This window comes from Ursus maritimus, unplaced genomic scaffold (assembly GCF_017311325.1).
Source record: "Ursus maritimus isolate PB19 unplaced genomic scaffold, ASM1731132v1 scaffold_22, whole genome shotgun sequence".
Classification (NCBI taxonomy): domain Eukaryota; kingdom Metazoa; phylum Chordata; class Mammalia; order Carnivora; family Ursidae; genus Ursus; species Ursus maritimus.
The window spans coordinates 30,724,571-30,737,743 of NW_024424675.1; the positions used below are offsets into that span (position 1 = coordinate 30,724,571).

General features: G+C 40.1%; 1 protein-coding gene across 2 annotated transcripts in view; it reads right to left on the minus strand.

Annotated features, from left to right (window-relative positions):
* The window catches only part of PTPRT (protein tyrosine phosphatase receptor type T), a 1,014,747-nt gene that overhangs the window by 193,430 nt on the left and 808,144 nt on the right, over positions 1-13,173 (minus strand). For both annotated transcript variants that reach the window (XM_040638323.1, XM_040638322.1), the window contains exon 13: positions 1,907-1,943. In XM_040638323.1, coding sequence (XP_040494257.1) covers positions 1,907-1,943 — 37 coding nt within the window. The remainder of the gene's footprint in view (positions 1-1,906; positions 1,944-13,173) is intronic.

Here is a 13,173-nt window from a genome sequence, read left to right on the forward strand (position 1 = left end):
TCCACTAAGGAAGACAGTGTCCTAAAGGTCAAACAGAAGGAGAAATCCTTACACTACAAAGAGGTACAAGCTTTCTGCTCTAGCTCTTTAAAAACCACTGCAGTTCTCCTGCAGAGGAGCAACGCAGCTCTGGAGAAGTATGGCATGGTGGACCTCGATGTCCATGGTGACAGGTTCTGAAATTGCCAGGGGAGTAGAGTTTTAATTATTCTCTCAAAAAGTCCCCATATGTACCTATTGCCCATCCAACCACGTGTTCCTGATTCTCAGTTTAGAAAATAAGATCTAACCGACTACCCTTTGGGGGGAGCTTGTGTACCAGAGGCTGTCCCTAGAATCCCACATGCCCATGGAGGGCAGAGCCATCACATCAACCCCTTCCTAGTCGAGAGGTCAAAAGTTGGAAGGGAGCCATACGGCACCATCACAGTGGGTGAGGGAGGTCTCCCTGTAAGTCTCCTTCCCTCGCCTGGCTGCCCCTTCAAGCGGGACACTGCAGACGCTCAGCTGTCCTGCCTGAGGTCTGGAGCTCTAGTGCCGTCCTACTGATGATGTTCTTCCTTCCGGATTATCCGTTTTCTTCAGTGGGAAGGTCTGCCAAGGCCTGTGATTTGTGCCACTTTTGTTTGCAGGCCATCAATTCTCCTTGCCTCACAAAGAGTATTTTATCTCTTTCTGCCCAGTAGCCTGAGTTCCTGAGAGCGAACAAGTGAGGGACACGCCGGCCTCTCATGACTTATGTGAAATCAGAGTGAGTTCTTATCATGGTGAGTCCTTACTGCTTCCGTCTTGTCCCTACTGTATCGTCTTCCCTCTTCTGCCTACACATTGAGCTGGTTTTCTTCAAAGTTAGGAAAGTCACGAGTGATAGGTCTTCATGCATATTTTGTCAAATAACCATATTTTCCTCCTTCTCTCTCTCTCTCTCTCCACTCCCTCATCTCTTCCTCTTCCCCCACACAAGTGTGCATTTTCCTCTGAATGAGTATGCATGCGTGTATATATTCACATATGTATAGACACACTGGGGTCATCATCTTTGTTCATGGTTTATACCTATGATTATATGTCTATTTATATTTATAATTGTTATCTCTGAGGAAGCATCCTATGTAACTATATGGGCTGTCATTAAATGCAGGGAACAGCAGAATTGTCCAATTTTGGTGTGTTTATATGGAGAGAATGGCTGTTAAAAATATCCATTTTATAACAAAAAGATAAACCTGATTTCTAGCCATTCAACCTTGTAATAGGTTAAATGATAACAAACCATTCATTGATTTTTTTTAAAGAGTAATAAACAGAAACATGTACCAATTGAAAGGGCCAGGTGATTCAATTATAATTAGGAAAACAAAAAGTGATGAGCCTGAACAATGCTGCCTTGGTTTTTGGGATAAGTATTGAAAATGCCAACTGCATAACAATGCAGTGTTTGTTTTCTCATCATTAAAGGCACCAACACTATCACCTTATTTGTGAAAGCCAAACCCCGTTGAAAGAAGTACAAAACTCAGAAGATAGGTTTGATAGACATACTTAAAAAATACCCACATAAACACAGACCAAAATTTAATGAAAACATATAGCAGAAGAATATTTGAGTAAATTTATATTCACCACTCTAATTAATGTACCAGTCCATTCATCCATTCATCCGTCCGTCCATCCATCCATCCATCCATGCATTCATCTCAACAAATATGTCTTGAGCTCTTACTATGCTTTAGGGACTGTGTTATTAATATATACTACAGGTATATATTAGTACCTAGATGCAAATGACTCCAATGAAAATAACAATTCTTTTTTATTTTTAGTAATTGTTGGCTCAACTATCCCCGTGTGGCTAGAAGGACAAACACTTAAAGAGCTGAAGACAGACAAAGACATGCCAACATACCTTTTGTAGCCAGGCGAACGCAGTTGATTTTGGTCTCCTGTGAACAACAAAAGTGAGGTTCCAGTTAATTAGTTGCAGGTTTGATTTGCTATATAAAGAAAAAGTATACATATGTATTTTTAATTATACTTTTAAATTTGTCCTTTCCATCTCTTCCCTCATTGGAATTACCTTTTAATCTATTTCATTTCTTTTCAGGTTAAGTACATACTTGGTTCCTTTCACTTCCTGGCTCCCATTACCTCATAAGCTTCCTCCCCAGACAGAACCACCTATAAACATATCAGATACTGCTATTGCCTAGCACAGGTCAACTTTAACAATGGCACTAAGTGGGTACACTACGGAATGAGTTAGTAGATGGCACCAGGACCATTGTCAGGAAACTATAAATAAATAATGCATCTATCAGCACAGACTGAAACAGACACTTGGCAACAGCTCAGTCAATAGGAACATGTAAGAATCAAACTGCAAAGTTCATGTTCAAAAAGTCACTTTGGTCCTCAGATCTTTGGTGAACCTCACAGTTTTCATGGATAACATTGTGTGTGTGTGCTTGTGTGACAATTGAATCTTTGCTGGGTAAACTATCTAATTATTGTTGGCTGTTCCCCAAGTGGACAAAATCCATAAACTTGTGATGTTACTGGACATGCAGTTGAGTTACAGAAGAGTGTGCTTATAAAGAGAATCATTTCAGCTTGCTTTTTTGGGATCATCTCCCAACAGGCCCTAGAACCAGTTGAAAATTCCAGTTGACTAAGCTATACCTCCAGCAACAATCTAAATGTAGAGGAGCAATGAAAAGAAAAGGCAAAGAATGCAAGCGTATGAGTCTCCAGAATCAAATGTGTGTCTTGCTACTGCTCATTCATAAGAAATCACTGCAACTTGAAGGCATTTGTGTTAGTCAGGTGTTTGAGGGTTCCTGGACCAAATTCTGCTGTGTGGGGGGAGGTTCTTCCCTTTCTACAACACCAAGCAATCCTCAGACACCAGCAGGGTATCTGAGAACTCAACTCACTTCTGACACTGTCTACCTGGAGATGGCATCAGATTCCACAGGTAAAGGGTTCAGTTCTACAAGACTGTCCTGTACCCCCCACTTCAGATGCCAGGTACAAGCTCAGGCTGCTACCTGTGCTTCTGACCTACCAGCTACAGATTGGAGGTTCCAATGACCTCCTCCTTAGGTTCGATTAATTTGCTAGAGCAGCTCACAGAACTCAAAGAAATGTGTTAGTAGATCACCAGTTTATTGTAAAAGGATGTAACTCAGGAACAGCCAGATAGAAGAGATGCATAGGGTGAGGTATGTGGGGAGGGGAACAGAACCTCCTTGCCTTTTCCAGAAGTGCTACTCTCCCTAGTCTCCATGTGGCCACCTACCCAGAATCTCTCTAAACCCAGTCCTTCTGGATTTTTATGGAGGTTTCACTGCATGGTCATTATTGACTAAGTCATTGGCTACTGGATTCAACATCTAGCCCCTCACCTCTCCCCAGAGGTCCAATAGGCTGGGAGTAGGGTGGGACTGTGGGACTATGGGACTGAACGTTCCAACTCTAATCAGAAGTAGATCCTCCTCTACGACATTGGCCAAAGCAACCTTTTTCATGACACATCTCCAAAGGCAAGAGAAACAAAAGATAAAATGAACTTGTGGGACTTCATCAAGATAAAAAGCTTCTGCACAGCCAAGGAAACAGTCAAAAAAACTAAGAGGCAGCCCACGGAATGGGAAAAGATATCTGCAAATGATGCTACAGATAAAAGACTGGTATCCAAGATCTACAAAGAACTTCTCAAACTCAATACATGAGAAACAAATAAACATCATAAAATGGGCAGAAGATATGAACAGACACTTTTCCAATGATGACATACAAATGGCTAACAGACACATGAAAAAGTGTTCAAAATCATTAGCCATCAGGGAAATTCAAATCAAAACCACACTAAGATACCACCTTACGCCAGTTAGAATGGCAAAAATTGACAAGGCAAGAAACAACAATTGCTGGAGAGGATGTGGAGAAAGGGGATCCCTCCTACATTGTTGGTGGGAATGCAAGTTGGTGCAGCCACTCTGGAAACAGTGTGGAGGTCCCTTAAAAAGTTAAAAATTGAGCTACCCTATGACCCAGCCATTGCACTACTGGTATTACCCAAAGATACAGACGTAGGAAGAGAAGGGCCATATGCACCCCAATGTTCATAGCAGCATTGTCCACAATAGCTAAATTGTGGAAGGAACCGAGATGTCTTCAACAGATGACTGGATTAGTTGTGGTCCATATATACAATGGAATATTACTCAGCTAGCAGAAAGAACGATTTCTCAACATTTGCTGCAACATGGACGGCACTGGAGGAGATAATGCTAAGTGAAATAAGTCAAGCAGAGAAAGACAATTATCATATGATTTCTCTCATCTATGGAACATAAGAACTAGGAAGATCGGTAGGGGAAGAAAGGAACAAAGAAATGGGGGGTAATCAGAAGGGGGAATGAAGCATGAGAGACTATGGACTCTGGGAAACAGAGGGCTTCAGAGGAGAGGGGGATGGGGGAACGGGATAGGCTGGTGATGGGTAGTAAGGAGGGCACGGATTGCATGGTGCACTGGGTGTTATATGCAACTAATGAATTATCGAACTTTACATCAGGAACCAGGGATGTACTGTATGGTGACTAACATAATATAATTTAAAAAAAATTAAGAAAAAAAAAGAAGTTGATCTTCCTGGCAACCAGCTTCCTCCTTTGGTGGGGTCCAAAAGTCACCCTCATTAACATAACAAAAGACAGCTTTATGGCCATTGATGCTTAGGAAATTCCAAGGGTTTAGGAAGCTGTGAGCCAGAAATCATGGACAAAGACCGAATACACATGAGAAATATATTTCTGGTCATCTGAATGACTAAAAATTTATTTCTTCTAATAAATCACCATATGGCATCAGGGATAAGCAGAAGTATAAAACCCATGAACTTCAGTGGCTAAAAACAGTAAAGATGTATTTCCCACTCAAACTAACATGTCCAATGTAGGTGCACGACTGGATCTGAAGTGGGGGTAGTAGTGGTGTTTGGGAGATACTGTAAACACTGTACCCACTCAGAGACCAAGCCGGTACCTCTATTTTTTAATTTTTAAATTTTAAATTAAAATTTTTTTACTTAAATTCAATTTAGGTAACATATAGTGTATTCTTAGTTTCAGGGATAGAATTTAGTGATTCATTGTTGCATAAACACCCAGTGTTCATTACATCAAGTGCCCTCCTTAATGCCCATCACCCAATTACCCCTTTCCTCCACCCATTTCCCTTCCAGCCACCCTCAGCTTGTTTCCTATAGTTAAGAGACTCTTATGGTTTTTATCTGATTTTATTTCTCCTTTCTGTCCCCTCTGTTCATCTGTTGTGTTTGTTAAATTCCACATGCGTGAAACCATATGGATTTGTCTTTCTCTGACTGACTTATTTCACTTAACATAATACCCTCTAGTTCCATCCACATTGTTGCAAATGGCAAGATTTCATTCTTTCTGATGGCTAAGTAACAGTCCATAGTCCATTGTATGTATATGTGTGTGTATATATATATATATATACACACATACATGCGCACACACACACACACACACACCATATCTTCTTTATCCATTCATCTGTTGATGGACATCTGGACTCTTCCCATAGTTTGGCTATTGTGGATATTGCTGCTATAAACATTGGGGTGCATGTATCCCTTTGAATCTGAATTTTTGTATCCTTTGGATAAATACCTACTAGTGTAATTGATGGGCTATAGGGTAGTTCTATTTTTAACTTTTTGAGGAACCTCCATACTGTTTTCCAGAGTGGCTACAGCAGCTTGCATTCCCACCAACAGTGTAAGAGGGCTCCTCTTTCTCCGCATGATCACCAACATCTGTTATTTCCTGAGTTGTTAATTTTAGCCATTCTGACTGGTGTGAGGTGGTATCTCATTGTGGTTTTGATCTGTATTTTGCTGATGCTGAGTGATGTTGAGCATTTTTTCATGTGTCTGTTAGCCATTTGTATGTCTTCTTTGGAGAAATGTCTGTTCATGTCTACCTCCATTTTAACACAAGGCTTCACTGTTCACTGAGGCAGGACAAAAGAGTACTTGAGTTGGGCACTCACAATCAAATGCTTTGTATCAGAAGCTACACTTACTTGACTCAAGTTTCACTGACTAGAACCAGTCATATGGCCATGCCAAATTTAAGTGAGGTGGGGAAATGGAGTCCTCCATGTACCCAGAAGTAGAGAAGAAATGGTAATGTCTACAGCAGAGTCTATTTTCTCTAGGCGTACCTCTGAATGCTAGAAACTCACTTCACGTGTGACTCCTGGTGGTCTTGATTCTATTCCTTACACCACAGAAAGTCTGCCCTTGTGTACAAAAGATGTCTGAATATTGAAAGATGGTTCTCATGTCCATTAAGGTTCTTCAACAATTCCTCAGATGATAAGAGTTCAAGTCCTCTGAACCAATACTGCTACTCATCCTGGGACATCCTACAGTTTGTCCCTCTTACTAAGAAGGGACTAGAATAGGACGCAGCAGTCTACATGCGGTCTTGGCAATATATGATTACCTAGATTATCACTATTTTCTATTTTCCTTAGTTATACTGGGCTTCTGTTAACATAGCCAACATTTCAGGTTTTCACTTATCACAATGAATGTGCCGCCAACCATCCCCCCATCAAAAAAAAAATATATATATATAGTCTGCTTCTACATACATAAATGTAGTTGTATTTCTGGAATCCAAGTACAGAGTCATATACTGACTTCCCCTATTGACTTATTTCTTCTTTGATCTGATTGCTACAGCCTGTTACCATATTCTCCACCATATATAAGTTTTTGAACCTATTTTTTTTTCTATAATTTTATCCTGATCATTAACATAAGTGGTAACCTGGAAAATGCCATTGATAAAGCTTTGTGACATGTACTAGAATCCGCCTTCCGGTTGGCATTCATTGCTCATCAGAATTTTTGGCTGGTTATCTAACTACTCATTTCCTCAACTGCCTATTTCCCACCAAGATAGCTTGAGAATAGGGTCAGACTCACTTCAGATACTCAGATTCTGTCTGCTGCATTTCCCCACTCTATCAGTCTAAGAACTCTCTTAAAGAAAGAAGGTTGGGTTGACATGACTTGTTCTTTGGGACAAGTGCTTCCCTTCCTTTATTTTTTCTAATGCTGAAAGCACTCTTTTTTTAAAAAAAAAAATAAACAATTACTTTATTAAACACCTGAAAATGCAGAAATGTTAAAAGAATACCACACATTATGATTCAAATACATGAAGTATTCATTTGAGGTGTTCCAAGGATATTTCAAGCATGCTATATTTCAAGGAAAATGGTTTTTATTTTTATTTTTTTAAGATTTTATTTATTTATGTGACAGAGAGACAGCCAGCGAGAGAGGGAACACAGCAGGGGGAGTGGGAGAGGAAGAAGCAGGCTCATAGCGGAAGAGCCTGATGTGGGACTCGATCCCGGATCGCCAGGATCACGCCCTGAGCCGAAGGCAGACGCTTTAACGACTGCGCTACCCAGGCGCCCCGGAAAATGGTTTTTAAAGAGGATATCCAGAAGACAGAAAGAAGGAAAAATTATGAATAAAAAATATATAAAAATAAAGTAGAACTTTCTAAATGTGATGTGAAAGAAGCTTCAGCCACAAATGAGGTAAAAGTTGAAAACGATGATAAAAGTGAGCCCAATAATTTGTTTTCATGTTTGGAGAAAGAGCAGATGTCCAACTCCTGTTGGCTTCCATTTCTGTTCTCTGGCTTAAAGGGTCAGGGAGCTGAAGGCTGAGATGGTTACAGAGAGTATGAACTCCTGAGGACCGAAGGTGGTCTGCACGCGGCCAGCTGTGCAGCACCACAACAAACATCACTGAGAAACTACGGCGAGTGGAGCTGTGCCACTAGGGATGGTCAGAAGGATTGACAACTTTATATTAATACAACAAAAAAGGATTTTGCAAGAACTGTATTAGGAAACTTGCCAATTACATGCAAGATTATTACGTATAGCAATGGGCAAGAGTGTGATGAGGCTTTCACTGCTGGGGGTAATTTGCAAATATGTACCTAGACTTCAAAGAGAGTCGATCTAATTTTTTCACATCCAAGAATCTATTCTTAGGATGCCTCGGTGACTCAGTGGTTAAGCATCTGACTTCTGGTTTTGGCTCAGGTCATGATCTCATGCATTGTGGGATCAAGCCCCACATCAGGCTCCATGCTCAGTGGGGAGTCTGCTTGGGATTCTCCCTCTCTCCCTCTGCCCCTCCCTGCTCGCATGCACGTGCATGCATGTTCTCTCTCTCTAATGAATAAATAAATCTTTAAAAACAAGGATCTATTCTCAGGGAATAATCTGAAATGCAGAAGAAGGCTTATACTTAAAGATATTGGTTCCAGTGTTCTTTATATAAAAATGAAAGGGAAGAGCAACATACCTGTCTAACCCTACAGGCATGCTAAAGAAAGTTGTGGTCTATCCACATGGTGGAATATTAAGAAGCTAACAAAAAATTATTGTGAGGGCCACATAATAACATGGAATAGTACACATAAGAAAATGTTAAATGAATAAAGCAAAGTATGATTTTACAACAACTAACGTGCAAAGGTAAGCATTTAAAAATAATTTGTGAAGGAAATATATTAAATTGTAAGAACTGTTACATGGTTCATTTGAACTGCAACATATATAGAAACAAGTATACTAAGCTCAACTACAGTTTGCCAAATTTTTCACAAAGTAAACACCCACCTATGACCAGCACCCCAGATGAAAACACCAAAACATTGCCAGCACTTCAGAAGTACCTTCATGCACTCTCTGGGTCACTTCATCCCTGCAGTGGTGAACACTAATCTGCCTTTCTTTCTTTTAAGATTTAATTTATTTGTTCAGAGAGAGAGCGGGGGAGAGAGGCAGAAGGAGAGAGACAACCCTGTGATCAGACCTGAGCCGAAAGCAAGAGTCAGATGCCCAAATGACTATGCCACCCAGGTGACCCAGGAATGTTCTGTTTAAAATGTGTTACGTTAAAGGGAATCTGGGTAGCTGCAATGGTTTATTCTATTGCCTTCTGTCCCTCATTGGGTCATTTGTAAGAACTTTCTAATTCTGAGAATCATCTTCCCTTCCACAATTGCATGCATGAATGTGAGCCATTTCTGACACTACCTCCTCCACCCCACATCTATTAAAAGCTGTTTTCTATAATCTGGAGTGAATGTCTCATTATGCTTAACTCTCCCTGGCTCTCACAAACGTGATGTTGACATGGCCGCTTTCTCCCAAGTTCCTGACACCTTTAATTCCATAACCAATTTGTCTTTGTTGGTTAGAATTAGATACAAAATAATAAAGTCCTAAGTCACTCTCTTGACCTTCTGCATGACTAAACTGTTAGCAAACAAGTCAGAAAGGTGCTAGATATTCTGCATCCCAACATATGAGAAGTCTGGCCAGTGCACGTATACCCAAAGTCCCCAATCAGTTACATAAACAGGAAATGAGTACTTTCTTTGTGCCAAGATTATATAAAGCTTTTGGTAAAGGAGAAACATTTGGTATATTTTCTGTTCTATCTCCATTAATTACATCCTACTTCTAGGTCTGTAATATATTCTGGGACAGTACAATATAATTTCATTTCCCCATCATCTTAACTTTACTCATATCTCACTTCCCACTCCAGATTTGTGAATCTGGACACAGGTGTGTGCCATGTTGGGTCAGAATATAATGCCCTAACTATTATGATTCTGTTGAGATCTTCTTCTACTCAAGCTCTGCCAGTGCTGGGCAATATCGAGCAAGTCACTACCACTCTCTATGGCTCAATTTCCCCATCAATCAAATAACAGAGAAAGGGATGGAGAAGGCCAATTTGGTAGAATGGGCAGGGTATTCTAAGGTTGCTTCAAGTTCTCAAAATGCAGAGTCTGGTTTCAGCTACTGGCAGTACTCCTGCTCTTTCAGTACTCTGTTCTCTTGACACCACTCCATATCACCACACCCCACCCCACAACACATAGCTTACTTAAAAATAATAATAATATACAACTAATGAATCATTGAACTTTACATCAAAAACCAGGGATGTACTGTATGGTGACTAACATAATATAATAAAAAATATTATTATAAATAAAAATAATAATAATAATAATAAAAGCTATCATCTACCTTATTTCTCAGAATGTCATATGTCTTTACCTACTTAACTACTCATGGTCTCCATTTCAAGACTAGATCAAGTCTAACTCATCCATCCGTCCATCCATCCATCCATCCATATATCCATCGCTACCTACTGAAATTATAGGATGTCTCTGTAATTCAGAGACTTACAACATAGCGTCCAAGGCATCAAGTATTTCAGTAGTTGCTACTTACTATCCAGATGGGCTTAGGTTAAGTTGTACTGCCACCCTGACCAAGAAGCCCTAGGTACCTGGGTAGTGCATATAATTCTTATTCTACTGACCCATTAGACTATGTAGAACTTTGTAGACTATGTAGAATGTTGTAGACTACGCCCTGTGTAATAGGATGGAGAATTAGCCCTCACCCCAGTTTTCAAATAACTTCCCCAGTTACCCCAACTCATGCCTTTCTCTTCTCTAAGACAGCCACCTTAGTAAATATGATGGGAGTTAGTTAGCCCTGATGCCATAGTCTAGTTTGCTGAGTTGCTTTGGCTTCTCCCTTAATATTCCTCTAAGTCTTGGCTGCAGCTCCAAAAGCCCACTTAACCCTTTATTCATTTGGTCAACCAAGCAACAGATATTTATTGATATGGTCACTATTAATTATATTGATGATTACTGAGTGATCACTATGTGCCAGGCATTATGCTGGGTATTGGTATTATAGCACGGGCAAAACAGATATGGTCCATGTCCTCATGGAACACATACACATTATTTTCCAATATTTGTGATAAACATTAGATACCCAGTCTCACAAATAAGTATCCAATAACAAGTTGCACTAAACAATAGGAGGAAGTACTAGGTGCTACGTATGTGTAAGAAGATGACATGAGGTGTGGATAGGAAGGAAGATGATATATTGCCTTGAGCAAAGATCATTTAACTGTGATCTAGAAGATCAGTAGGTGGTAGATATATGAAGTATCGCAAAAGCATGTCCTGGACTCAGGAACAGGTATGCAAAGACCCCAAGATGAGAAAATGCATGGTATAACTGAAGGTGTAAAGGAGTCTGGAAGGTTACATCATAATGAAATGCCTGGAGAATGATATGATATGAAGCTAGAAACAGAAGCCTGGTAGAGCTTTTTAGACTGTAGAGTTTTGGTCTATATTTTAAGAACAACAGGAAGCAATCAAAGAGTTATGAGCAGGAACAATAAAGTTTTCAGATTTACATTTTTTAAAATGTAGAGACTGTTAATATAGAGAACAGACTTATGGTATAGGAGAAACTAGTCAGTAGGAAGAGTATGGTGGCGTAGTCAAGCCTAGAGATGGTGGTGGCCAAGACGGTATCTGCAGAGATCCTATTTCAACCTCCACCAACCTAGGAAGGCATATTTTGGCTCTGCCTGACCTTAGAGACCTCCCACCACCTCACCCCATCCCATGCTTATGAATCTGTATTGGCTTCTGCTATGGACAACTACTGGGTCCTCAGTCTGGCCTCCCTGCACCCTAATTCTCCTGGACTCTCTTCTAAAAATCCACAAAGCACACAACCTTAGCATAATTAAAATACAGAGGATCTTCGAAACTTCATAATCCCTGTTAAAAACAAAATAAGCGGGGCGCCTGGGTAGCGCAGTCGTTAAAGCGTCTGCCTTCGGCTCAGGGCGTGATCCCGGCGTTCCGGGATCGAGTCCCACATCGGGCTCCTCCGCTGTGAGCCTGCTTCTTCCTCTTCCACTCCCCCTGCTGTGTTCCCTCTCTCGCTGGCTGTCTGTCTGTCACATAAATAAATAAAATCTTAAAAAAAAAAAAAAAAAAAAAAAAAACAAAATAAGCATCACAACTGAATGAAATATTTCTAAGGTTTTCAGCAAAAGCTTTTGTGGACAGCAAGGGCCATACAGAAAAGCAACTTGAAATCTGAGAAGAGCGGTAAGCTAGCACAGGGTGTAAGATTGATCTAAAATGATCACTATATGCTGGCTAACTGAGCATAATAAAAATAAATAAATAAAATGATCACTAGCAAGGCCAAGTTCGTATGCAGGAAAAATCTGAAAATGTGTGAAAATGCTGGTAGATTAAGACAATGAATAGATGGAAAGGACTTGAAGGCACAATAATTCAAGGGGCAACCTTAAATAGGCATCACTTATGGGGGAAAAAAACGTAAAAAGAGGGGAAAGTGCCCTTGGGAGACTGGATGAGGGAAAGGAAAAAAGGCAGGGGGAATTTTAAGATCCCACAAATCAAAAGAGAACAACAGAAGCAACAACGAGTCTTAGAACAGATGACCACCCATCCCCCAACACACACAAAACCTAGTTACCCATTAAAAAAAGTACTTCGCTACTCTATCAGAATACTGTGTTTTTAAACTAGAAATATTGTAAGCCACCTTAAATCTACAATATGAATAAAAAGAAAGGAGCCAGGGGGCGCCTGGGTGGCTTAGTCGTTAAGCGTCTGCCTTCGGCTTGGGGCGTGATCCCAGCGTTATAGGATCGAGCCCCGCATCAGGCTCTTCTGCTGGGAGCCTGCTTCTTCCTCTCCCACTCCCCCTGCTTGTGTTCCCTCTCTCTCTGGATGTCTCTCTCTGTCAAATAAATACATAAAATCTTTAACATTAAAAAAAAGGAGCCAGATACAACTAGTATATGAAGAAAATGGAAAATAAAAATCAAAACATCTTAAGTGATGAAAATCCACCCCCTCAAAAATAATTGCACACCAGAAGAAAAATATAACCAACACTCCAAATTGAATTAAATTTCCTCAAACAACTCTGAATTAGGAATGCAAAGATTACAAACTGAAATGTCTAAAAAAAGCACAAAAAGAGAGAGTTGATTGAACTCAGGAAAATAAGAAAAAAGTCAAAAGCACTTCAGAAATGAAGTTTAAATAACAAGGCGTCCAAAGGAAAATTTTAATAAGGGGCACTGAAAAAAGGGGGAAAACAACCAAGAGAAAGAAAATTAAATAAAGAATAAAACAGCCAGGGTCA